Here is a 27,500-nt window from a genome sequence, read left to right as displayed (position 1 = left end):
CAGAGACACACAGACACACACACACACACACACACACACACACACACACACACACACACTCACACAGGTGGATTTTCGCCTATTTGCGAACATTGTGTATCGTTTTTGTACTTCCGTCAAAATGCGGTAATATGATGACCTTTTTATATTTAGTCAAGTTTTGACTAAATATTTTAACATCGAGGGGGAATCGAAACGAGGGTCGTGGTGTATGTGCGTGTGTGTGTGCGTGTGTGTGTGTGTGTGTATGTGTGTGTGTGTGTGTGTGTAGAGCGATTCAGACTAAACTACTGGACCGATCTTTATGAAATTTGACATGAGAGTTTCTGGGTATGAAATCCCCATACGTTTTTTTCATTTTTTTGATAAATGTCTTTGATGACGTCATATCCGGCTTTTCGTGAAAGTTGAGGCGGCACTGTCACGCCCTCATTTTTCAACCAAATTGGTTGAAATTTTTGTCAAGTAATCTTCGACGAAGCCCGGACTTCGGTATTGCATTTCAGCTTGGTGGCTTAAAAATTAATTAATGACTTTGGTCATTAAAAATCTGAAAATTGTAAAAAAAAATACAAATTTATAAAACGATCCAAATTTACGTTTATCTTATTCTCCATCATTTGCTGATTCCAAAAACATTTAAATATGTTATATTCGGATTAAAAACAAGCTCTGAAAATTAAATATATAAAAATTATTATCAAAATTAAATTGTCCAAATCAATTTAAAAACACTTTCATCTTATTCCTTGTCGGTTCCTGATTCCAAAAACATATAGATATGATATGATATGTTTGGATTAAAAACACGCTCAGAAAGTTAAAACAAAGAGAGGTACAGAAAAGCGTGCTATCCTTCTTAGCGCAACTACTACCCCGCTCTTCTTGTCAATTTCACTGCCTTTGCCATGAGCGGTGGACTGACGATGCTACGAGTATACGGTCTTGCTGAAAAATGGCATTGCGTTCAGTTTCATTCTGTGAGTTCGACAGCTACTTGACTAAATATTGTATTTTCGACTTACGCGACTTGTTTGACTTTGTTCGTCTCGATTCCCCGTCAGTCTATGTTACAAGCCGTGTGTAGCGCGACTCTCCGCGCCGCGGTCCCAGGGAGAAGGAGACCCAAGCTGCCAGCAATGGCACGACAACAATATGAAAGGCACACACACCCCTCGTCAAAACTGTTCGGGTCTTCGTCTTAGACTCGACCAGGCATTTACATGGGATCCGACTCCACTTGGTCACTTACCAAAAATGAAGAGTCTTGGTGTTCTCTGGGTACAGAGGCCATTTTTACATTCAGTCAACGTCTTGACAGGAGCAGGAGAGCGAGCTTTGTCTCCCCATGTATGTGTGTGTGTGTGTCTGTCTGTGTGTTTGTGTGTGTGTGTGTGTGTGTGTGTGTGTGTGTGTGTGTGTGTGTGTGTGTGTGTGTCTGTCTGTGTGTTTGTGTATCTGTGAAAAGCATATCAAAATCGACTTAACGGATCGTAATGAAACTTGGCTCAACAGACATTATTGAGAGCATTTGCTTGAACTTTTTCGCCGATTTTGGATAGGGCTTTCCCCCCAGACACAGCAAAGAGTTTGCCTCGTACCGCCATGGAGCTTATTTGTTCTTCTCATTACTATCCTCTCTCTCTCTCTCTCTCTCTCTCTCTCTCTCTCTCTCTCTCCCTCTCTCTCTTTCCATCTCTCTCTCTCTTTCCCCCTCGCTCTCTCTCTCTCTCTCTCTCTCTCTCTCTCTCTCTCTCTCTCTCTCTCTCTCTCTCTCTCTCTCTCTCTCTCTGCAGAAAGTGTGTGTGTGTGTGTGTGAGTGTGTGTGTTCGGAAGGCGAAAAAACCCGGGCGTATTTTAGCGTGCATTCGCTTGGGTAATCACGCTTCAGCGTTTTTGTTTTTTGGTTTCGGAAAAAAATGCTACTCCAGCTCTGTTCTTTTTTTCGTCATAACCCCAAGCACCACCACCCCCACCACCCAACCATCTCACCTCCCTCCCTCCCTCCCCCTCCCCCCGTTGACCGTTACTTTTGTAAAGTTGTACTGAATGTATCCAGCATCTGGTGCAACCAAGACCAATTCCTAAGTGGGCGCAAACACTGTACATAAGGAAGACGTGGAACTTGCGAAGAAAATGCGAAAAAGTGTTTGTGGGTTATCGTCCCTAGTTACATGCTGACGGCGAAAACAAAATGGCGGATCGCGTAGGTACCGATCGCGTGCGAGGTGGTGGTAAATTGTGCTCGGCTTTTTGTTGCAAGAACGCCCGTTACAAACAGAGCTGCTTCGGGAAAACTTTCCACAAGTTCCCTAAAGAAGAAAAAAGGTGGGTTGTGCAGTGATTATTTCATCAGGTTTACCTTCTTCAGAATGAGAATGCAATGGCTCGAGTCAACTCACTCAGATAAGCCAACTGTCTCTGAGCATTTTTGTCTGCTATGAATCATGATACTACAGTATTTATAGAACTAATATGCAAATGAAATATTACAAACATAGCATGGATCGGTTCATCCTGAGATTTCTGTACTAGCTGTACTATGTACGCGTGTGTCTGCGTGTGTACCTGTGTGTGCATGTGTACACTGTACTTACGACTGTGAGTGTGAGTCAGTAGTCAGTACAAAACAACAGTTTACACTTGATGACAAACTACCCGTGGGCATATTTGCCGAAACCTTTATCAAACCTTGCTTACGGGAAAACTACAGTACAAAGGTACATCACTCATCCGTTTTGCGTTCAGGCAGAGCGTTAGATTTAGACTGAAGATCTGATTTAGCTTTTTTTGTCTTTCCTTTTTGCTTAGTTTAACAATAACATTGTTGTTTTTATTGTCAAACTAGGTGCAGAATATGGATGCAATTCACAAGGCGAGAGGACTTTGAAAAGCTGCAGCCAGCTGATGTTCAAGGTCTCAAGCTTTGTACTGATCACTTTGAGGCCAACCAGTAAAACAATCCTGCAGAGAGGATCACTTGTGTGGAATGCTGTCCCGACATTGTTTGCAGTGCCCAATCCACCACCGAAGGTTATTTATTTATTGGTTTTAGGTTTTTGCAAACCAATGAAGCACACTATTAAATGCAGGCTGAGTAATGACAAGTTTGAGGCTGATGTAAGAATTGAAAAAAAACAGCATTGTTCCCATCAAATAATGCCTGTTTGCATTTAGCGCAAAAAAATGATAAGGCCAACAAAAAAAAGTTACTTATTTTGGATCGACGTCTTGATTATGATGATATGATGAACTTATTTTGCCAAAAAACAGCCCCAAATGGCAAAAAAAGTATAGGGTCGGCGTCAACAACAAAAAAGTTGTATGTTTCTGGTCACCTGACCCTACCTATGTTTTCCTGACGACCCTAGACTTTTATTTTGCATTTTCAAAAATAAAAGGGGTATTCGAAAATCAATTGTTTTCCTGCTTTTCAACAAAATAAGTTAAAAAGATGGTTTAAAAAAAAAAGTTTAGAAAAAAAATCTCCACCTTTAGTCATGTTAGGCCACAAAAAAAGTCTGTTTAAGGTAACATAGGCCCCCCAAAAATAGCGTCGGTAGGTCGGCTTTTTATTTTTGTATTTTAGCCATCTGAATATTTTAATTTCATTTTTTAATGCCCCAAAAAAGTCTAGGGCCGGTGGGAAAAAAATAGGGTCGATCCGGATACTGTAAACAGATTATTTTTTGTTTTGCCTTACGAGAAACATACACTTTTTTGTGTGGCCTAAGACCAATGCCATGAAATTGGGAGAATTGTTTCATTGTGACTGGGTGTTGGTTGTGAGTTTGTCAGTTAAAGAGCTGTGCATTTGCAGGTTGCTAGTGGGAGGAAGCCACCATCGCAAAGGGTAGCTACAAATGAAGCCAGCACCGACCTGTCGCCTGATGCACAAATTGTTCAACCAGGTAAGAGATTTTTAACCATGAAGAACACCCTGACATCAAAAAATGTTTAAACCCATCCATTACATAGTTGATAATTGCTGTATAGGGTGACGGGCGGGGTGGTAAGACGTCGGTCTATTAACTCGGAAGGTCGAGGGTTCGAATCCCGGTCGCGGCCGCCTGGTGGGTTAAGTGTGGAGATGTTTCCGATCTCCCAGGTCAACTTATGTGCAGACCTGCTAGTGACTTATCCCCCTTCATGTGTACACGCAAGCACAAGACCAAGTACGCACGAAAAAGATCCTGTAATCCATGTCAGAGTTCGGTGGGTTTTAGAAACACAAAAATACCCCGCACGCTTCCTCCGAAAGCGGCGTATGGCTGCCTAAATACGATCATACACGTAAAATTCCACTTGTGCAAAAAAAATGAGTGCACGTGGGAGTTTCAGCCCACGAGCGCAGAAGAAGAAGAAGAAGCTGTATAGGGCGGATGCATGGATGGATGAAATTGTACCTGTAGTTCCAACACGTAAAGATGGGAAACATATCCTGTTAGAGGCATGGTGTAACAAGAAACAATTAAGTGGCTCTATTCCCATCTCCCCCCCCCCCCTTTCCCCGTAGCGATATAAGCTTCGTGGTTGAAAACGACGTTAAACACCAAATAAAGAAAGAAAGAAAGAGGCATGGTGTGTGAGGAGTTTACCTGGTACTGTTGTCCTAATCAATCAATCAATCAATCAATCAATATGAAGCTTATATAGGGCGTATTCCGTGGGTACAGTTCTAATGGCCTCACCCATTCAGTACCAAACAAGGTCAATTCCATCATTGTTCCACATCGTATCCATAGTTGCTAACACACTTCATTTCTGGCCTGCCTTCCTACGCTATTGTTTATTTTCATTTTGTGATTTAATTACACATGTTTTAATTTCTTCCAGGTTGTAACTTGTTATGGTTATGTTATTTTATGTGTGTTTTCTTTTTTAGATGACATTCAGGCGATCCTGGAGGACATAGGATGTAAAGCATCAAAGTCGTCATCCTCCCCATCCCCTCGTGAAGCGGAACTTCGGCAGAAGGTCAACAAACTGAGGAGCAAGGTTTTCCGATTAGAAAAGAAAACGATGGAACCCCGTGTAAAACGAGCGAGTAAATTAGCCAAGCCTCCCAAGAAAGACTTTGTAGTAGAACAGTTGTCTCATATATTATCAGGCGAGGCGAGCTATTTTGCCATTTATGCCTGTTACATATTTACCGGTTATCTGCTGCTGTGTCCAATCCTGGCAGAGACGGGAACGCATGTTACCAAGGAGCTGAAGGAGAGTCAATGAGATGAGAGAATGTGATTAACAATTGCCAACTCTCTCCGTACAAAGAGGGTCCAAAATTGTATAAAAAAAAATTGATGGTAGGCAATTCAAAATTAAAAAAAGGACTCTCGGAGCATGGACTTAATGAGTCAAAAATTAAAGAAGGCTCTATGAGCCGAAGTACATGTTTTGTCTATTGTCTTTTTTATTTTGAATTCCCTACCATCTATATTTTGATAAAATTTTGGACCCTCCCTGGTGTGTTGTTTCTGATGTACCTTTTAGTCTGTTTACAGTAACATAGGCACACAAAAAGAGGGTCGGTAAATCGGCTTTTCTTAATTTTTTTTTATAACCATCTTTTTAAATTATTTTGCAAAAAAACAGGAACAAAATTGATTTTTTTTTCTTTTTCTTTTTCTCCAAATGCCCACAAAAAAAAGTCTAGGGTTGGTCTAGAAAAATAGGGTTGGTCGGGATACCGTAAACAGGCTATTTTGCTTTGTTTTGCCTAAGCAATGACTAACAAACTTTCTTTAGGGTCTGACATTGTGTATACTATACAATTTTTGGGGTATTAACTAAATACATGTATACAGTTTTCGATTCCTTTTATACTTTTTCACAAATTAGCCCCCCCCCCTTTTTTTTGTGTAGTCTGCCCTGGGGGCGGGAGGTCTCCTAATTTCGGTTTCTAGGGTCACCTTATGCTTCCCCATGAGCTGAGAACTTAATTTAAAATGAGCCTCGATTTTTTTATTTGTATTTTGTAATTGTGCCTTTGTCCAGTCACAGGATTTCACTTTGTACTTAAAAACTTGGCGCTGTCATCATTTATTGCTATTTATTGTTCAGTTGTTCAGTATTTATTGCTATTGGGCATCAGTTGTTCAGTTGCCCTCTTTCGAATGAGCCATGCATGCATTATGGATGTGTTTAGCGAATTGGGATACCTCAAGCAATGTAAAAGAAGAAACAATGTGAAGCAAACATATAGCACCAAATAAAATAACCGAATCAGAATGGAAACTTCTTCAGTGTATGTGTGTGTGTGTGTGTGTGTGTGTGTGTGTGTGTGTTTGCTGTTTTAAATACCGAAAATGTGAAAATAAAGCAAGTCACAACATGAGAAAGATCGACTGTACTAGTCATAACAAAGCAGGAGACAGCCTGATCAGCATGCAGCAAAGGGGAATAACTCGTATTTAGCCATTCTCATTTCTAAGCATGCCCAATGAGGAAGTTATCCTTCTTCCCATTGTAGTTTCTTTGGTGGGCGGCAAAAGAGTTGACCGAGACCAGGTGACGTACCTCTGATTCAACTCACCACGATGACGTAATTTGTACATATTCTATTTGCTTGGGGAGAAGCAGCTTCCTGTGCGTTGACTTACGAAGCAGTGGTACACCGTTTGGCGTGTACACTGGTCGTGAATCGCACACGCACTAACGGCCTTAATCCAACAGACGAGAACCGCAGGTGATCATTCTTCAGTTGAAGAGACGCGCAAGCTTGTTGCACAGCAGCTAGATCTACAAGGGTGTGCAAGTGTAATCGCAACATTTGAAGACTCTTGTCTTGATCTTCACCTAGATTATCAGTCGCACGAACGAAGCTAGCCCCAACTAGATCGAGATAAAGATGCAACACAATCAAGCACGCTTGCTACTTAATCTTCTTGTGTAAACAGCTATTGTGGTGTGCGTGTAAACGCTGCAGTATAAGTCTCTTGGTCTTGGCCATTATTATCAGAGACACGGACGAAGCTAGCCCCAGCTAGATCTAGATTTACAGTGCCACAGAATCAATCACGCTTGCTACACAATTTTGTGATTATGGTGTGCGTGTAAACGCTGCGGTTTTAAGGCTGTTGAACTTGATCATTATAATCAGAGACACTGACGAAGCTAGCCCCGACTTGATTTTGATATACGGTGCCACAGAATGAAGTGACCCATTTTCAACAGGTAGATGGGGAAGGCGAAGGATTTCTTGGCTCGTGGCGCACAATACCATGTCGGCCTAGGTATCACGTTCGCGGCAACCATAGTTCATCTTACGGCTTTTTCAACCAGGTACTGGGCTGTAGGCACCATTAAAGCTCCGTCCAATGAAATTTTAACTGTGAATATTGGACTTTGGGAGTACTGTGCTGTCATGAAGGTCGATTTATCTTCCAGCCCTGGTTTTCAGGACCTTGCCGAGAGTGGTAAGCTTAATGGCTGCCACTTGGATACTTATATTGATGGTGAGTACTACTACCACAACTCTCTCTCTCTCTCTCTCTCTCTCTCTCTCTCTCTTTCTCTCTCTCTCTCTCTCTCTCTCTCTCTCTCTCTCTCTCTCTCTCTCTCTCTCTCTCTCTCTCATTTTCAGAAAACGATTGAGAGAGACGCTTTGGTGGTTTTTATCAGCTTGAAAAGCCTTTGAGACATACACACAACCAAACATGCAAACACAAACGCCTCCCCCAAAACACACCAACACACGGAGTCGTCCTCCCAGCTGCCTCATTATTATACACCAATGCAATTGTAACTCGCTAAATATACTGACTATAGTCTAAAAGCATAGAACGCGACATTGAAGCTTGAAACACGAAAAGAGTTCAGCACACGGACCACCCTATGACGGCTTACGTTTTCAGATAGGAGTGATCTAAGGAACCCGCGATACTATGCGGTCACAAGTCTATTGCCCAACCTCGGTGCTCTGGTCGGATTCATCTGGGCCAACTGCAAGACACTGCCAAGGCAAAGCCAACTGCGGATGTTCTCTAATGTGCACATACTAACTGGTAAGATATGAAAGAGAGTTGTACCAGCTGGTTGTACCACATACTAACTGGTAAGATATGAAAGAGAGTTGTACCAGCTGGTTGTACCACATACTAACTGGTAAGATATGAAAGAGAGTTGTACCAGCTGGTTGTACCACATACTAACTGGTAAGATATGAAAGAGAGTTGTACCAGCTGGTTGTACCACATACTAACTGGTAAGATATGAAAGAGAGTTGTACCAGCTGGTTGTACCACATATGACCAATCAGGATTGATTCTAGGTGACCCACTTAGTGTTATTGCCCAGACCCTTTTTGTTTATCGTTCTAACAAAACCACGAAATTAACAAAAACAAAATACATTTTTGACTCACATGAGTAATTGGTGAGTATTAGGATTTATTTCTGTGTGTCCGGTCGACCGTCCGTCCGTCCGTGGAAAAAAAAACTTAACGTTGAGGTTATCTCGAATGTTTTTCAAGCTAGACCTCTGAAATGTTGCACTCTGTTAGGGTTGAATAATCCAACAAAGTGACCCCAGTTTGGTTGACCCTCAATTTTCGAGTCGCAGCGGGTTCATGTTCGTTTCATAACAAACTTTACGTTGAGGTTATCTCGGATGTTTTTAAAGCTAGAGCTTTGAAACCTTGCACACTTCTAGGGTTTGATACTCTCACGACCTGACCTAAGTTTGATTGACCCTCGTCAAGTTTTGGGGTCACAGGGGGTCATATTCTATTCATAATAACATAACACTGACGTTATTTCATGCGTTTTGAAGCTAGAGCTTTGAAACTTTCCACACTTAAAGGGTTTGATAATCTGCCAACATGACCCTAGTTTGGTTTACTCCCGTCACATTTTTCGGTCACCGCGGGGTTATGTTCGTAAATACTTAACGTTGATATTTTCTTACTTATTTTGGGAGCAAAAGCCTCCAAATTTCACACAATTATTGGTGTTGATAATCAGCAGACAAGACCAACATTTGACTTGTTTTCATCACCTTTCAGAGTCACAGCATGACAATGTTTGCTGCAGATGAGTTTCACCCCCGAAATATCCACTTGGATTGATACAGGTTATTACATAATGAGTTATCTGGAACATTATTTTATAAAGCTGGAACAGCTTTCTTGAGGGGGGGGGGGGGGGGTGGGGGGTCGGAGTAGTCATAGGAAGTGGAATCCTCATTTTAAGACCTACAAAACCCTGAGAAAATCAGGTTTTAAAATGGGGGTAAACTTACGGAGGTTATCAACAAAATATCTTCGAAAACAGGGTCTTGAAAATTTCTTGTCGGGGGTGGGGGGTCTTACAAGGGAGGGAGTCTTCCATGGGGTAAGGTGCTTCAGGGAGGGGCGGGGGTAACGAAGGCATGTCGTGTGTAAGCATTTGTTTATCTTGTTGAAATACAAGATGAATTATTCTCAGGAATAACACTTCTTATTTTCAACAACAAAACACTTTGTCCATAAACGGGCGCAGTGGCGTGGTGGTAAGACGTCGGCCTCCTAATCGGGAGGTCGTGAGTTCGAATTCCGGTCGCGGCCGCCTGGTGGGTTAAGAGTGGAGATTTGTACGATCTCCCAGGTCAACTTATGTACAGACCTGCTAGTGTCTTAGCCCCCTTCGTGTGTACACGCAAGCACAAGACCAAGTACGCACGGAAAAGATCCTGTAATCCATGTCAGAGTTCGGTGGATTATAGAAACACGAAAATACCCAGCATGCCTCCCCCGAAATTGGCGTATGCTGCCTGAATGGCGGGGTAAAAATGGTCATATACGTACAAATCCACTCGTGCTAAAAACATGAGTGAACGTGGGAGTCTAAGCTCATGAACGAAGAAGAAGAAGAAGAAGAAGTCCATACATTATTGAGAATTTTGACTCTGATTACGAAGTCAAACAAGTTGTATATGCTCATACTATAAACTGGTCTCATTATATATATTACATATCACTGTAAATGGTGTCAAGTGCTCTATCTGAAAACCACATTCGATTTGTGACTACCTTCCTTAGTCTCTACCAGACGACACTTATTGCCCTTGGTTGCAAACTAACGCTTTGTTGACGCAACTTGTGATTTTTAACAACTTTAAATGGAGTAGTTATAAAACAAAAGGTTGCAATTACATCTGTTTCGATAGGGAATCATCCTTTTTGGGCCGATTTTGTAAAAACACGCGCGCATGATTCAAAACAAGAGCCGGACGATCGAGATGTTCGTCAAATAATTACCACGGGAGACTTTACTGTGTGCTGCACCCTGAATACTCCAGGACATCGAGTCGTTTGCCAGTAGATTGAGTATGTTCAGCAAGTGTAGCAGTATGCGGGATAATAATTTCAACTAAAATAAAACGGTCAAAGCGGAAGGAAAGTACACTATTTCGTCAAATTCACACTATGTGCGACTACGCACAGAATGCCTTTTTGCTCATACACTGTATTGGACGTCTATCATACTACAAGTACTCTACTACCATTGCTATCAGTCCACACGCGGTGATACATATGCCGTTTGACCTTTTCTTGGGGATATTCCGTACTAAAAATAGAATACGCACTATATGCGATTTTCAATACACGACTCAAAACCTTTGGGATAAATCAACAAGTCGCGTAAGGCGAAAATACAATATTTAGTCAAGTAGCTGTCGAACTCACAGAATGAAACTGAACGCAACGCAACGCAGCAAGACCGTATACTCGTAGCATCGTCACTCCACCGCCCGTGGCAAAGGCAGTGCCCGTGGAATTGACAAGAAGAGCGGGGTATTCGTTGCGCTGAGAAGGATAGCACGCTTTTCTGTACCTCTCTTCGTTTTAACTTTCTGAGCGTGTTTTTAATCCAAACATATCATATCTATATATTTTTGGAATCAGGAACCGACACGGAATAAGATGAAAGTGTTTTTAAATTGATTTCGAAAAAAAAAATTTGATAATAATTTTTATATATTTAATTTTCAGAGCTTGTTTTTAATCCGAATATAACATATTTATATGTTTATGGAATCAGCAAATGATGGAGAATAAGATAAACGTAAATTTGGATCGTTTTATAAATTTTTATTTTTTTTTACAATTTTCAGATTTTTAATGACCAAAGTCATTCATTAATTTTTAAGCCACCAAGCTGAAATGCAATACCGAAGTCCGGGCTTCGTCGAAGATTACTTGACCAAAATTTCAACCAATTTGGTTGAAAAATGAGGGCGTGACAGTGCCGCCTCAACTTTCACGAAAAGCCGGATATGACGTCATCAAAGACATTTATCAAAAAAATGAAAACAACGTTCGGGGATTTCATACCCAGGAACTCTCATGTCAAATTTCATAAAGATCGGTCCAGTAGTTTAGTCTGAATCGCTCTACACACACACACACACACACACACACGCACACACGCACGCACACACGCACATACACCACGACCCTCGTTTCGATTCCCCCTCGATGTTAAAATATTTAGTCAAAACTTGACTAAATATAAAAAGAAGTACAATACAGGATATAGAGTTCAGAACATACAGGAATATAGAGTTCAGAACATACAGGAATATAGAGTTCAGAACATACAGGAATATAGAGTTCCGAACATACAGGAATATAGAGTTCAGAACATACAGGAATATAGAGTTCAGAACATACAGGAATATAGAGTTCAGAACATACAGGAATATAGAGTTCAGAACATACAGGAATATAGAGTTCAGAACATACAGGAATATAGAGTTCAGAACATACAGGAATATAGAGTTCAGAACATACAGGAATATAGAGTTCAGAACATACAGGAATATAGAGTTCAGAAAAGAAGAACAAAGTTGATTTTTATTTTTATTTTAAAGTCTTGCTATTCAGCTACGGGGCACGAACTCGAGACCGCCGGCTGTGAAGGCAAACGTACTACCACCCTGCCAACGAGGCAAACGAAGTACAAGCGTGAAAACTAATACTTGAACTGCAAACATACCTTCCACGTCGTGTCCTGGTTCTCGATCGAGCATTAGTCGACTGGTCGGTTTCCCGGTTCAAATGTGTGTTTTGAACGTTTTCTTGATCTCATCATTACATGTAGTCGCGCTGTTACCTATAGGGCACTAAACGGCAAGGCTACTCCCACCTTCTCAGAATGCATTGGTGCACTCAGCTCGCTTGAAAACGGCACAGTCAAAGATCTGAAGAATTAATTTGTGTGACTCAGTTTACCTCAAATGTAGTTTTACATTACGTACTGACTGTCTGATGTTGATTATCAATGTATCACCTTGCTGGTTAGGCCGAGTTGCTGGTTGTGATTGCCGTCTGGTTACTGCGTTGCATGTAGGTGGTCCGCTACTCACACAGGAATAAAGCTGGACCCCAAATAACCGTCTGGTTACTGCGTTGCATGTAGGTGGTCCGCTACTAACACAGGAATAAAGCTGGACCCCAAATAACCGTCTGGTTACTGCGTTGCCTGTAGGTGGTCCGCTACTCACACAGGAATAAAGCTGGACCCCAAATAACCGTCTGGTTACTGCGTTGCCTGTAGGTGGTCCGCTACTAACACAGGAATAAAGCTGGACCCCAAATAACCGTCTGGTTACTGCGTTGCCTGTAGGTGGTCCGCTACTAACATGCACAGGAATAAAGCTGGACCCCAAATAACCGTCTGGTTACTGCGTTGCCTGTAGGTGGTCTGCTACTAACACAGGAATAAAGCTGGACCCCAAATAACCGTCTGGTTACTGCGTTGCCTGTAGGTGGTCTGCTACTAACACAGGAATAAAGCTGGACCCCAAATAACCGTCTGGTTACTGCGTTGCCTGTAGGTGGTCCGCTACTAACACAGGAATAAATCTGGACCCCAAATAACCGTCTGGTTACTGCGTTGCCTGTAGGTGGTCCGCTACTAACACAGGAATAAAGCTGGACCCCAAATAACCGTCTGGTTACTGCGTTGCCTGTAGGTGGTCCGCTACTAACACAGGAATAAAGCTGGACCCCAAATAACCGTCTGGTTACTGCGTTGCCTGTAGGTGGTCCGCTACTAACACAGGAATAAAGCTGGACCCCAAATAACCGTCTGGTTACTGCGTTGCCTGTAGGTGGTCCGCTACTCACACAGGAATAAAGCTGGACCCCAAATAACCGTCTGGTTACTGCGTTGCCTGTAGGTGGTCTGCTACTCACACAGGAATAAAGCTGGACCCCAAATAACCGTCTGGTTACTGCGTTGCATGTAGGTGGTCCGCTACTCACACAGGAATAAAGCTGGACCCCAAATAACCGTCTGGTTACTGCGTTGCATGTAGGTGGTCCGCTACTCACACAGGAATAAAGCTGGACCCCAGAAGGGTTTCTGTACCTTCAGCGTCAAAGAGTATAACATCCTACCCCTACGAGCGTGTAAGCTCAGACCCAATGGAATAATACTGCGGCCAGCGACACCTGATGTTGTCGCTCTTGTTGTCAAAACAATTTAATACGACATTCCTATTTTCAGGACTCAATGGCGTTGCGGCCGTCATTGCGTTTCGGGTGAATACCGATGACTGGTTACCAAAACATAAAGATGGTAAACAAATATACCGTGACCTAGAGGTTTACTACAGCTGGTCCTTCTACCTGATGATCGTAGGGGCCATTCTCGTCATCGCGGCAAGCATCGTCATCAACTCGGCGCCCTTGCCTGAAACTGAAGCTGACCGTCCACCGGTAGTGATCAATGCAGACTACTCTCAGCCGCCCGTGCCCAACGCTCCAACCCAACCACCGGCTTACTCAGCCCAGCCTTTAGATCCAACCAATCCATTGACTTACTCAGCCCAGCCTTTAGATCCAACCAATCCATTGGCTTACTCAGTCCAGCCCAACGCTCCGCCCCAACCCCCGACTTACTCAGCCCAGCCTTTAGATCCAACCAACCCATTGACTTACTCAGCCCAGCCTTTAGATCCAATCCATCCATTGACTTACTCAGCCGAGCCTTTAGATCCAACCAATCCATTGACTTACTCAGCCCAGCCTTTAGATCCAACCAATCCATTGACTTACTCAGTCCAGCCTTTAGATCCAACCAATCCATTGACTCACGTCCAGCCTTTAGATCCAACCAATCCATTGACTTACTCTAACTCAGCCCAGCCTTTAGATCCAACCAATCCATTGACTTACTCAGTCCAGCCCAACCCTCCACCCCAACCACCGGCTGACTCAGCCCCGCCATGAGGAGCTGAAAGTCAATTGTAGCTTTTCTCTCACCTGAGTAATTGGTGAGTATTAGGATTCATATGTCTCCGTCTGTACGGACGGCCGACCTTGGACAAAAAAACGTAACGTTGAGGTTATCTCGAATGTTTTTTTTAAGCTAGATCTCTAAAAACTGTGCACACTATAGGGTTTGATGATCTCACGAAGTGACCCCAGTTTGGTTGACCCTCGTCAAATGTTGAGGACAGAGGTCAAGTTCATCTCATAAAAACTTTACGTTAAGGTTATCTCGGATGTTTTTGAAGTCTTCTATGGGGAGTCTTCTATGGGGTAAGGTGGCGGGGGTAACGAAGGCGAGTCAAGTGTAAGCATTTGCTTTTCTTGTGAAGCTAGAGCTTTGTAGCCTTGCACACTTCTAGGGTTTGAAAATATCCCGACTTGACCTAAGTTTTGGGGTTCGATTCATAATAACTTATTATATGACCCTCCACCACGAAATGAGTCGCATGTCACCTCGCGCGGTTCTGCGCTAGGCTTAAAGGCATATGTACGCGCTCCCGTGTTTACAAAGTGTAGTTTGCCCATAATCGATGTCAAACGCACCATAAGACCATGTAATGACGATATGTCGCCATGCGCGGACCATATACATGCATTACAGCTTGTTTTAGAGTCTCAAAAACTTTGGATGTAAACAAAGACGCGGAGTTATTTCCCTTGCGTCAACGCTACCTCTGTTGGCAAATCTATAAATAGGACGATCCAGATCAAAATGAAAATTAACATATCTCAACATTGAAGGGGTCCTAGACCACAATATTTTGCAGGGAACTTAATTTAGCATGTCTCCAGCTGTTGGTAAAGCAATTAGCGTGTATAGTCATCGAGTACATATGCCTTTAATATAAGTTCGGGGAGTGTCTGGTAACAGTGTGAGGGTCACCTTAGTCACAGGCTTATAACTCAAACAGTTTTCGCTCTTTTCTAAAACGGTTTTCACCACTGGATAAAGCATAAAAAAAACGTTAAGAAAATGTAAAATATGAAAATCATGCAAAGGTGACATGCGACTCATTTCGTGGTGGAGGGTCACAATTACGTTATTGCAGGCATTTTGGAAGTTAGAGCTTTAAAACTTTGAACACTTCAAGAGTTTGATAATCTTCTAACATGACCCTAGTTTGATTTACTTCCGTCACAGCGGGGTCATGTTCGTAAACAATTTACGTTGATATTTTCTAAATTATTTTGGGATCAAAAGCCTCCATATTTCACACAATTGTAGGTGTTGATATTCAGCAGATATGACAAAAATCTGGCTTGTTTTCATCAAGTTTCAGAGTCACATCATGTTATGATGTCATAGTGTCAGAAATGAGGTCACGCATGTGTCTGAGTACTCTATAAACATTTTGTCTGGGCTTGCCAAATAGCACTTCGCCTCCCGAGGTGATCGTAGTGTTACGGCACTCGGTTACATCACCTCGGGAGGCGAAGTGCAATCAAACAGGATTGAAAATGTTAGGGCCGATTTCTTAGCCCTATAAAAACTGTTATGCAAACCCGAAGGTTTTCATGAACATACAGACAATCGGAAACCACCAGACCCCATCACAAACAGAATTCCACAATCCACCGGTGTTGACTTAAAGGCCAACAACTCGGATGCAGAGTCTGCTGTGAAAGGAGCGGTAGCCTCCCCTGTCACACAATCACAAAGGTGACATTATTGTAACCTGTATTGCCTCCTGTGTACGAAAATACATAGCTTATCTGTTGGATTGAAAAATGGGCTTAAAATAAAGAAAACCGTTCAATAGCGACTTTAATTCTTTATTGTGAGTTAAAAACACTAACACATATCAATCCTCAGTTCCTTATCACGTGCTGATTCCCACTATATACACTTTTATATGCTTAAAAAGAAGAACATCTTTGAACGGAAAATATGCTTAATGAAGCCTGTATTGACTCACTAGGTCGTTTGGAACACGCAAATAACGTCATACTGAAAGGCGAGATATTATGACATCACCCTGCGCGCAACGTTCTTTCCCCCAAACACAGCAAAGACGTTGCCTCGCATGTACTGCTTATGGAGTCTCTCTCTCTCTCTCTCTCTCTCTCTCTCTCTCTCTCTCTCTCTCTCTCTCTCTCTCTCTCTCTCTCTCTCTCCCTCTCTCCCTCTCTTCCTCCAAACTTTCCCACCCTCTCTCTCTCTCTCCCTCTCTCCCTCTCTCCCTCTCTCCCTCCCTCCCTCCCTATCGAACTCACAACGCACGTGTTCGATGGTATGGGTTTATTAGCAAGCGGCCATGACAGAGAGAGAGAGCAAGGGAAGCAATCCCATTAGCAAGACATTGGTTATTTCCCTTATACCATACTGACATCTCCCCCTTTTTTCTGAGAAATGAAAATTTCTGAAACATTAAAACAATTCTAATAACCAAACAAAACATTAATTGCTTCTCATTTTCAAAAGGAATAAACTACAGAGTTTCTCCTTGCGTTTACACAGACAACGTCTACCTCAAGTCGAAAATTCTATGAGAAAAATCCATTTAAGAGAGTATACTGCTTTATGAAAATCATAAGCAACTTAGAAAGGTTTTCTAGAACACTTTCACTCACTACTAAAACAATGGAATAATAAAATCTTACGTATTACGTAAACTATTCTTCACATTATTCTCAGTTTGCTTTCGAATGAAGAACTAAAAAGAAACATTGTAAACCTAGGAATACTATCCTGTGTTTAGAGTCATATTTGGTTTCAACCGAACATAGGCACATGACATTGAAATTTAAAATTCCAAAAACTGAACTATAATGTTTTTGAGTCAAAAGTTTCTCTCAACCAAACTAAAATCAACCAGAACGCTGCTGTAAATAGCACATGACTGTTCTTCACTGCCTAGAAGATCAGAAATTTAACAATTATGTTCAGTGTTCTTCAATGTATCTTGCTGGCTGCTTTAAGATGCGACCATAGCGCGAAACGTTCTGCACTGGGGGTTGGGGGGTAGGGTTTTCAGTTCCTGTGAGAGTCTCCTGTTCTTGGGTCTCAGTCTCTTCTGGCAGGTCTGTCTCGGGGTCTGGGGGAATGGTATATATAGTCTGAGGCACTTTCTGCATATTCTTCCTGTTGCGTCTGAGGACACCACGGGGAGACTGGATGAAGTAGGACCTTCCGCTGGCATCGGCTGGAGACAGAACTTGGCCAAAGTCTTTCCATTTGCCTTTCTCGTTGTCTGTCTTCATGAGTACTGTGTCGTTAGGCTGGAGCGGGGGAAGGGGACGTACACCGTGCCGTTCATCGTAGTACTTTTTGTAGTCCTGCTTGGTGTGACTATCAGCCAGACGAATGTCTTTGTCGTTGTGTTGTACTGGCTGCAGTCGGCTGGGCAGGACTGGAACCTTCGTCTTCAGCTGGCGTCCAATCAACATGACGGATGGACTGAGTCCTGTTGCTGAGTGTGGTGTAGATCTGTACATCATCAAAGCTACATCCGGCTCTGTCTGGGCGAGAATCTTCTTCGCAGTTTTCACGCCTGACTCTGCCTGGCCATTAGCTTGGGGGAAATGGGGACTTGATGTATGGTGATCGAAGCCGTATTCTCTGGCGAATACAGCAAAGTCTCTTGAGGAAAAGGGGCTACCATTGTCACTCACAAGTATGTCTGGTATGCCGTGGGTGGAAAATATCTGCTTGAAACGTGGGATCACTGCTGAGCTTGACAGAGAGGTCACTTGTTTGATCTCGATCCAGCGTGAATAATAGTCTGTAACAACCAAATAGTCTTTGTTTCTGAATGATGCAAAATCTGCACCAATCTGTGACCAGGGTCGTGATGGTAGCTCTGTCGGACGCAGTGGCTCGTGTCGCTGTGCTGGTCGATTCTCACGACAAGTGGAGCAGTTTTCCACTAATTGCGTCAGTTCAGCTCTTAGGCCTGGCCAAAATACTGTTAGTTTGGCAAACTCCAGGCATTTTTCTATACCCTGATGACTCTCATGAAGTTTGTTTTTCACTTCTTGTCGTTGACTGACAGGGATCACTACTCTGTCTCTGAATACGACAAGACCGTTCACAACTGATAGGTCATCTTTCACCTTGTGGTATGGTTTGAGTGATGAGGGAATCTGATTTGGCCATCCCTCATGACAGTACTTGATCACTGCTTGGAGATCATCGTCTGCTTCAGTTGCGGCTTTGAGTGACTGAAGTCTGTGGTCTCTTATTCGCCATGACGACTGAACAAAGTCAATGTAGTCGTCCACGTCGTCTGCCCGGTCGACATCACTCTCTGTGTAGGCCAGAGGACTGCGGCTGAGACAGTCAGCAATGACTAGCTGCTTACCTGGAACATGCCAGACCTCTGCGTTAAATCGTGCCATTCTCAGGAGTAGGCGCAGACATCTTGGTGGTGCTTGGTCCAAATCTTTGGTAGACATGAGCGGTACGAGAGGTTTATGATCAGTCAAAAGTTGAAATGACTCCAGACCTACAAGATATTTGTAGAACTTCTCACACGCCCAAACGCTCGCCAAGCATTCCTTCTCAATTTGACTGTAGCGCTGTTCTGCTGGGGTCATTGTTCTGGACGCAAATGCAATTGGCTCAAGGTCACCGCTGTCATTTTGCTGTAAGAGCACAGCACCGAGGCCAAAACTGCTTGCGTCAGCACTTACAACAGTCTTTCGATCCACACTGTAGAACAGGAGCGAGGGTAGATTAACGATGATCAGCTTCACCTTCTCGAAGGCTTCCCTCTGTGCGCTGTCCCATCTCCACTGAACGTCCTTCCGAAGTAGGTCTGTCATCGGCTTCATTGTCGTCGACAGGTCTTTGGTGAATCGACCAAGGTAGTTGATCATGCCAATTACGCGTTTCAGTTCAGTCACGTTCTTTGGTGGCTCTAACTTTGTTATAGCGTCCACTTTTCCTGGGTCGGGTCGTATGCCGTCACTGCTGATTCTGTGTCCAAAGAACGCTACCTCTGACTTACTGAAGTGACACTTGTCACGATTCAGCTTCAAGCCTGACGCCTCGATTCGCTTCAGCGCCTGCGACAGTCTCTCGTCGTGCTCTTTTTGTGTTTCCCCGTGAATGAGAATGTCGTCCATGATGACCTCACACCCTCTGAGTCCATTCATCGTCTCCGACATCTTGCGCTGGAACTCCTCTGGTCCAACGTTGATGCCCATAGGTAACCGGAGAAAACAGTACCGACCGAAGCTGGTGATGAATGTCGTGAGGTGAGCACTGTCTTTGTCAAGCGGCACCTGCCAGAATCCACTTGAAACATCTAAAGTGGTGAACACTTTGGAGTTCTTCAGTTGTGGCGCAATATCCTCCAGATTTGGCAGCATAAGATGTGGCCGCTTGATGTTTTTGTTTAGTTTCTTGTAGTCCACACATATTCTTATTTTGCCTCCTTTCTTCCGGACTGGGACGATCGGCGCACAGTAGTCGGTCGCTTCCGTCACCTTCTTGATGACCCCATCCCTCTCCATCTTGTCAAGCTGCTCCTTGACTTGTTTCTGGATAGGGAAAGGTACTCGACGCGCTGTTGACACACTGTATGGCTTTGAACCCTCCTTCAAAATCAGCTTTACCGGCTGAGTCTTCAAAAGTCCTGTGGATCCGAAGACCCTCGAGTCAATGTCCTCTAGTCTCTTTACGAGTCCCATCTTCTCACTTACTGCTCTGCCAAGCAGATTTGTACCTGCAGTATTCGGTACAACCACTACTCTGAAGCGGTACGTGACTTTCTTTCTTGTTGTCTCAGCGATGAATTCACCAACTGTGTCGACTCTTCCTCCAGGTGATCTCAGGCAGTTAGGTGGATTCACAAATTCTTTGTAGTCACACTCTCTGAGGACAGTCACATCGGCGCCGGTATCGACTTTAAAGTTGACTTTCTTCCCGTAGAAGTCTAGGTTTACTGTCCATGCTTCACGTTGTTCTTTGACATCTACTGTAGCTGCGTCAAGCCAGTACTCATCATCAGAATCACTGACTAAGTCCACTTTCGCAGCTCGTTTTTTACAGACTCGAGCAAAGTGATTTCTGCCTGAACAACATCTACAACGCTGACCTACTGCCGGACACTTTTTGTCTTGGTGTTCGAACCCGCACTTGGTACAGCTGTCTTTATTTCGAACAACTGATGGGCTGTCATGTCTCTTTGGCCTGTGACCTCCACGACCACGCGCTCTCCCACGAGAAGCAACTGCGCTCTGATCTCGCCTATAATGACTAGCTCCATCTATGTCTAGTTTCTCTAGTTTCTGTGACTGTTCTTTCATTTGTTCTTTCAGCTGTTCTTGCTGTCGTGCCATAGTGATGGCTCTCTCTAGGGTTAGATCATTCTGCAGCTGCAGTTTTTCCTTCAGTCTCTGGTCTCTTAACCCTATCACCAGGCGATCCCTGACTTGATCTTCTGTGTCTGCATAGTGGCAGTGGACCACGAGTGACTGCAAGGCCCTCACAAATTCCTCCACTGTCTCACCACTATTCTGAACTCGGCTGTTAAACAGGCTACGATCGTGAATCAAGTTGCGTTTTGGCAGGAAATATTCTGAGAACTTTTTCACTAGCAAGTCAAAATCAGTGTCTTCTTCTTCTTCCTCCCACTTGAATGTTTTCAGTATCTGAACAGCTTGTTGCGTTCCCATGGAGTAAAGAAGAGAATCTCTCTGCACATCGCCATCTTCTTTGTGAAGTTTAGTTGCTCTTCTGAATCTTGAATATTCTTCAATCCACCCCTCCCAGTCTTTAGCCCGATAGGAAAATCTCTGAGGGGGGTCATACCTTGCCATTTTCTTTGGTTGGTCAGTCCTGCTTGCCGTTAGTACCCCACTTCTGACACCATATCGAACTCACAACGCACGTGTTCGATGGTATGGGTTTATTAGCAAGCGGCCATGACAGAGAGAGAGAGCAAGGGAAGCAATCCCATTAGCAAGACATTGGTTATTTCCCTTATACCATACTGACACTCCCTCCCTCCCTCCCTCTCTCTCTCTCTCTCTCTCTCTCCCTCCCTCTCTCTCTCTCTCTCTCTCCCTCTCTCCCTCTCTCCCTCCCTCCCTCCCTCCCTCTCTCTCTCTCTCTCTCTCTCTCTCTCTCTCTCTCTCTCTCTCTCTCTCTCTCTCTCTCTCTCTCTCTCTAACAAGCTAGGGTGGTGTAGGCCTATGTGACCAAGTGGAAGGATGGTCTGATGCCACGTAAAAGCCTGGATAAAGAGCCGAACTGTTTGGACGAGAAGCAGTGAGCCTTTCATATGTGATGGTGCTATTGCTGGCAACTTAGGGTCGCTTTCTCCCAGAGCTCGGAGCAACGAGATTCGCGCTTGTTCAGTTTACTGGGAGAGGATCCAGGTTCTGCAATTCCTCTGTTTCCTTCTCTTTTTGTTTCAATGCGATGAAACAAAGCACATAACAATATAATGCAATACAATATGACACAACACAACACAGGGTGCCTCGAAAAGAATGGACAGACCTACTGGCAGAACTGTGGCTACAACACACGCAACGCAACGCAACACAGGGTGCCTTGAGAAGAAAGGACATACTTATTGGCAGAACTGTGGCTACAACACAACACAACACAACACAACACAACACAACACAACACAACACAACACAACACAACACAACACAACTCAACACAACACAGGGTGCCTTGAGAAGAAAGGACAGACTTACTGGCAGAACTCTGGCCAGTTCTTTCTGTAGAGCGCCCTCTCCAGGCCGCGGTCATACTGCACGTAGCACTCCTGCACCCCGGCACACAGCGCCTCCACCTCCTGCACCGCCCCAACTGACGTCACAGGGAATGACGTCATTGATAACAGTTACAATACAATCAAGCAAACAAAATTCAGATGAAAATGTTTGAGAGTCAAAGTTAGCGTCCCGCAATTTAAACACACCTGACAAAGTTATTTTCAGAACATCGTCTACCGCATTTTGTAAATGACGCGTATCTCAATGTGCGAAGTGAATTCAGCTGACACCAAACTCCGACCTTCTATGTACAGAGAGCAGCCCGGCTGTTGAGTGTAGTTATGTGTCCAGGCAGAAGACAGCTCTCAGTCCACTCAACAGGCAGAAGACAGCTCTTAGTCCACTCAACAGGCAGAAGACAGCTCTCAGTCCACTCAACAGGCAGAATGTGCTTGTGGCAGTGGTATAAGATCGTGTTGAACACCTTTTGGCTGTAGACTATGTTCCCTATATGGTCAAACGTGTCATGTTTCATGTCCATATGAGGTAAACGATGATGTATGGTTTGGGAAAACCATGCTGTAACTAGTCTTAGTGAGCATGCGTTTTGTAAGTATAAACCCGCGCGTAATCAATACGTGCGTGCGCAAAATTCACTTCACGTTTTATGTTTACCTGCGCAGGAATCTTCAAATACAAACGCGTGTAGACAAAAATGGTGCACCAAGCAAAAGAAGATGTTTCACCCGTTCGAACCAAAATCTCCAGTCCCATCACATGGGAATAATCATATACCATCTGTATTTGTTATCACGGTCCCGAAGAAAAAGTTATTTCTCACATTGTGTCTGTTTACAAGTGAACAGACGGTGAGGAAAGCATCTGTAACCATTCCATGTGTGTAACAAGATGCTGTACATGTTTTATCAGAGTATGGTGTGCAGTGTGATGGTGTTCGCATCAGTGTGTTGGGGAGGGAATGCCACTGCAAGGGACACTGGCAGGCTGAACAGGCTGATAAAGAAAGCAAGTTCTACTGTAGGCCAGAGCCTTGACACCCTTGAAGTCCTTGTCGAAAGAAGGCTTGCCAGTAAGTCCAGAGCTATTCTGTTCGACCCAGGGCATCCCCTCCACGACGCACTGATGGATCTCCGCATCACACGGAACGCTCGGTTTCTCATGCCTAGGTGTCGAACGGAGCGTTTTCGGCGTTCTTTTCTTCCTGCAGCTGTGAGATATTTTAACAGCAACCGAGCCATCGTCCTGGCCACAGACTATCAGTGATGCCTTTTAAATGTACCTCTTAGTGATAGATTTAATATGATTTGATGACTGTTTGACCTTTGATCATAACTAGTGCTGTGAAAATGAGCTCTAGCTTTGTTGTGATGGTGTTGACACTATATTTTGCCCAATTGAGTCTAACTACCTGATGGCTAATCTACTGTGATACCTGTGATAACTGATGATGATTACTGTTATTGGTTTTTATGTGTTTGGTTGGTCTCTTCCTTGGTAGTGCAATAGCGTTAATTATGGATTGTTGTTATCATCATTTACATAAAAACTTATCTGTTAATCCAAACAATGATATAATTACTGTGATGTTCTTAACTACACTTTAACATGGAATGTATGTATGTATGTATGTATGTATGTATGTATGTAGGTATGTATGTAGGTATGTATGTAGGTATGTATGTAGGCATGTATGCATGTGTATTGGTGTGTCGGTGTGTCAGGTGTGCAAGAAAAAAGGGTATTTTTATATCATGGGTTTTATGAATTTTCTTCTTTTATTCTTTTATAGTTATTAATTAATGACCTATATGTGCTGATGACTAAATTAATTTCCTTTGTTGGATCAATAAAATGTTATGAGTTATGAGTTATGAGTTATGAACCAACGAGGCAAGCTATCTGTAGAGTGTCACATCTGTAATCAACGAGGCAAGCTATCTGTAGAGTGTCACATCTGTAACCAACGAGGCAAGCTATCTGTAGAGTGTCACATCTGTAATCAACGAGGCAAGCTATCTGTAGAGTGTCACATCTGTAACCAACGAGGCAAGCTATCTGTAGAGTGTCACATCTGTAACCAACGAGGCAAGCTATCTGTGGAGTGTGACATCTGTAACCAACGAGGCAAGCTATCTGTAGAGTGTGACATCTGTAACCAACGAGGCAAGCTATCTGTAGAGTGTCACATCTGTAACCAACGAGGCAAGCTATCTGTAGAGTGTCACATCTGTAGCCAACGAGGCAAGCTATCTGTAAAGTGTCACATCTGTAACCAACGAGGCAAGCTATCTGTAGGGTGTCACTTCTGTAACCAACGAGGCAAGCTATCTGTAGAGTGTCACATCTGTAACCAACGAGGCAAGCTATCTGTAGAGTGTCACATCTGTAACCAACGAGGCAAGCTATCTGTAGAGTGTCACATCTGTAACCAACGAGGCAAGCTATCTGTAGAGTGTCACATCTGTAACCAACGAGGCAAGCTATCTGTAGAGTGTCACTTCTGTAACCAACGAGGCAAGCTATCTGTAGAGTGTCACATCTGTAACCAACGAGGCAAGCTATCTGTAGAGTGTCACATCTGTAACCAACGAGGCAAGCTATCTGTAGAGTGTCACTTCTGTAACCAACGAGGCAAGCTATCTGTAGAGTGTCACATATGTGACCAACGAGGCTAGCTATCTGTAGAGTGTCACATCTGTAACCAACGAGGCAAGCTATCTGTAGAGTGTCACATATGTGACCAACGAGGCAAGCTATCTGTAGAATGTCACATCTGTAACCAACGAGGCAAGCTATCTGTAGAGTGTCACATCTGTAACCAACGAGGCAAGCTATCTGTAGAGTGTCACATCTGTAACCAACGAGGCAAGCTATCTGTAGAGTGTCACTTCATTCTTAGAGTCCTATGACGAAATACCTCTTGACCGTGCGGAAAAAAATGTTGTAAAAAAAAATATATATATATATATATATATATATTACATATGCAAGGTACAATGATTGCATAACAACTAGACAACATTTGAGAAAATGGTATCCAGGGGAGGCAATTATCGTGCTGCAAATCAAAGGGCTATAAGACAGTGGTTATTTCCCTTCCCACAAATGTGAATTTTTCATGATAGCAAAATAAGAGACTTACTTTGGGACACTGCGAGGCTCAGTGAGAGGTCTCCTGCTGTTCTGTTGTACACTGTGAACAATGATACAGTCAGAGTTGATATATTGTGACATTCATGTGTGAGTGTGTGTGTGTGTGTGTGTGTGTGTTAAAAATACCCCCGCACAAACACATACATAAATAAGTAAATAAAAAAAAACAAGTCGCGTGAAGCGATATAAGAACATTTAGTCACTCTGTAGGCATCAAACTAAAAGATCAACAACAACAAACAGTCGTCGGCGAGACAACATTCAGAAAAAAAAAGACCGAGACGGGTCACGCTCGTCTCCGCGAAGCATGCGAACATTATACTCAACCTATTTAATACTGAGCGCGTTTTTAAAGTAAACATAATGTCACGGTTTAGTGACATGGATTGAGAAAGGAACACTTTGTGGGGTGCCTTTCTTAAATTGTGATGAAAAGCGCCTGTGCTTTTGGGGGCGACGGGCTGTTTAGCTGACCGAGCATAGCTGAGCACGGGGATTTCGTTTTGCGAGGGGTTCCACGTGGATGATTTTTGCTGTCTGGGCAAAATCGACTGGGACTGAACTGGATGCGTGACACGTGGAGTCACGTGATGTTTTCAAGGTGTTTGAGGGAGACTTGAAACGACACACTTGAAACATAGCAGCAAGAGAGAAAGGTCGTTGTTTCTTCTTCCTAACAGCTTGATGGTTTTCAACGCGGGGTGATGTATTATTTTATGTCAACGTGCCGTTCTGCTTGTACAGTAGGGCTGTTAGGAGCGTCAAGAAGGGACCACTTTTCGCTGTTTACATGTTGCTGACGACGAGGTTGTCAGGTTGTTTCTTGGCTGAGCGGGGGAAAAATTCCCACGCATGAAGTAAATTCAGCACAAGAGGAGTGTGGCAGGAAATTCGTCGACGGACGAAAGCCATACAAAGGAAGCGGATTCGCTTAGAGGAGAGCTACTTACATTAGGCTGTTGAGGTAATAAATCGTTATTTAACGGTGTTGACGAGTCTATGTTTGTGGAATGAAATACTCTCTGTTGTTCTTTCCAGGTTAGCGCATAATTTGCTCTTTGTGACGCTAAAATATTAATCTGTATATGTTTTTTGCAGATATGGAGAGAAGGAAGGGAAATAGGTGATTTGTTGTTTTAAAAGTTTGTGTGTGCAGGCCACGTGCTCGATGAAATATGTAAAGGTGACATGTTTGAAGGTGGAGGGTGATTGCGTGGCATGTTTAGTGCACCGATGCTTTTTGTTGCAGCCTTTTTCCTACTCATCGACTTATCTTCGCGGGATTCAGCAGTACTTATATCCACCGACTTATCTTCGGAGCTGTATGCTGTAACCTGATGTTGCTGTGTGCTGTTGCTGCTGCTGGGATAACCGGTTAGGCCGTCATCGTCTGCAGGGGTCTTCCGGCAGGCAGTGGCGTCACCTACACGACCACCCGTTGTCTTCAGCAGCTGAGTGAGGCGCCTGATTTCCCCACGATTCCCTGCTTCGTTCCACGCCAGTCGGCAATCCAATCAACGAAGCAGTAGTGGGGAAGGACTATTTACGGGTCGCCCACTCCGTAACTAAAAGCTAAGTGTACCGTGCCATGGCGCCCTTTTACCACCAAGTCATCTTTTACTATTTGTGATTATATTTGAGTGGTGACGACGTGGGTTGTGACAACTGCATTTAACCAGCGCTTTGGCAGAACAGCTATCTTTCCTGTCTTTACACGAGATCAGCGTGTTATTATCATTTTCTAAACTTTAACTGGCATTTTTGTCAGTGACCTATTTTTACGTTTTGAACGTAAAACATCTTTTGGAGTGAAGTCTCGAGGGAGGTGGCGAGATAGTATATAAACAGGCGTCTGAAACTTATACTTTTGTTGATTCTATCTATTTGTATGACTGCGAGAGTGGATCGTGGTGTGGTTAGTTAGTTAGCAGTAACTAACCGTTCATAATCACCTTTTGTGATCTATTGAAACGTGACACATAACATATCTATGTAGTTTTGAATTCAGAATAAGGTTAGGAATATAATGCAATAATGTTTTAATCTGTAAGTGAACATTCGCTTTTAATGACAACTTTAATAAGCAAACTAATGAACTGATTTTTGAGCTTCCGAGCTTGCGAGCTAATAATTCAATCCCATAGTGCGGGCTTCATCGAAGACTGCTTTACCAAACTTTCAATCAATTTAATCGAAACATGAGGGTGTGACAGTGCGGCCTCAACTTTCACAAAAAGCAAAACATGACGTCATCAAAGACGTTTAAAACAAACCTGGGGATATCATACTCAGGACCTTTCATGTCAAGTTTCATTGTCTGGTAGTTATATCTGAATCGCTCTACACCCCCACACACACACACGCTCACACACACACACACAAGCGCACC

General features: G+C 43.4%; 2 protein-coding genes and 1 long non-coding RNA gene across 3 annotated transcripts in view; 2 read left to right on the top strand and 1 right to left on the bottom strand.

Moving 5' to 3' along the window:
• The window catches only part of LOC138971894 (uncharacterized), an 81,972-nt gene that overhangs the window by 29,334 nt on the left and 25,138 nt on the right, over nucleotides 1-27,500 (bottom strand). The window contains exons 5-6 of the mRNA XM_070344731.1: nucleotides 25,101-25,151; nucleotides 21,917-22,031 (exon numbers count right to left, since the gene is read on the bottom strand). Of these exons, the coding sequence (XP_070200832.1) occupies nucleotides 21,917-22,031; nucleotides 25,101-25,151 (166 nt within the window). The remainder of the gene's footprint in view (nucleotides 1-21,916; nucleotides 22,032-25,100; nucleotides 25,152-27,500) is intronic.
• On the top strand, nucleotides 2,117-6,231 carry LOC138971893 (uncharacterized). The gene is made up of 3 exons (XR_011457418.1): nucleotides 2,117-3,033; nucleotides 3,821-3,911; nucleotides 4,886-6,231. It is a non-coding gene; the product is annotated as an uncharacterized lncRNA (long non-coding RNA).
• LOC138971892 (uncharacterized) lies at nucleotides 6,549-15,070 on the top strand. The gene is made up of 3 exons (XM_070344729.1): nucleotides 6,549-7,457; nucleotides 7,857-8,006; nucleotides 13,494-15,070. Exons 1-3 carry the CDS (start codon nucleotides 7,181-7,183, stop codon nucleotides 14,216-14,218), a joined length of 1,152 nt encoding a protein of 383 aa, XP_070200830.1. The 5' UTR covers nucleotides 6,549-7,180; the 3' UTR covers nucleotides 14,219-15,070.

The sequence above is a fragment of the Littorina saxatilis genome, linkage group LG7, assembly GCF_037325665.1.
Source record: "Littorina saxatilis isolate snail1 linkage group LG7, US_GU_Lsax_2.0, whole genome shotgun sequence".
Classification (NCBI taxonomy): Eukaryota; Metazoa; Mollusca; class Gastropoda; order Littorinimorpha; family Littorinidae; genus Littorina; species Littorina saxatilis.
This window is presented reverse-complemented; position numbering and strand designations above follow the sequence as displayed.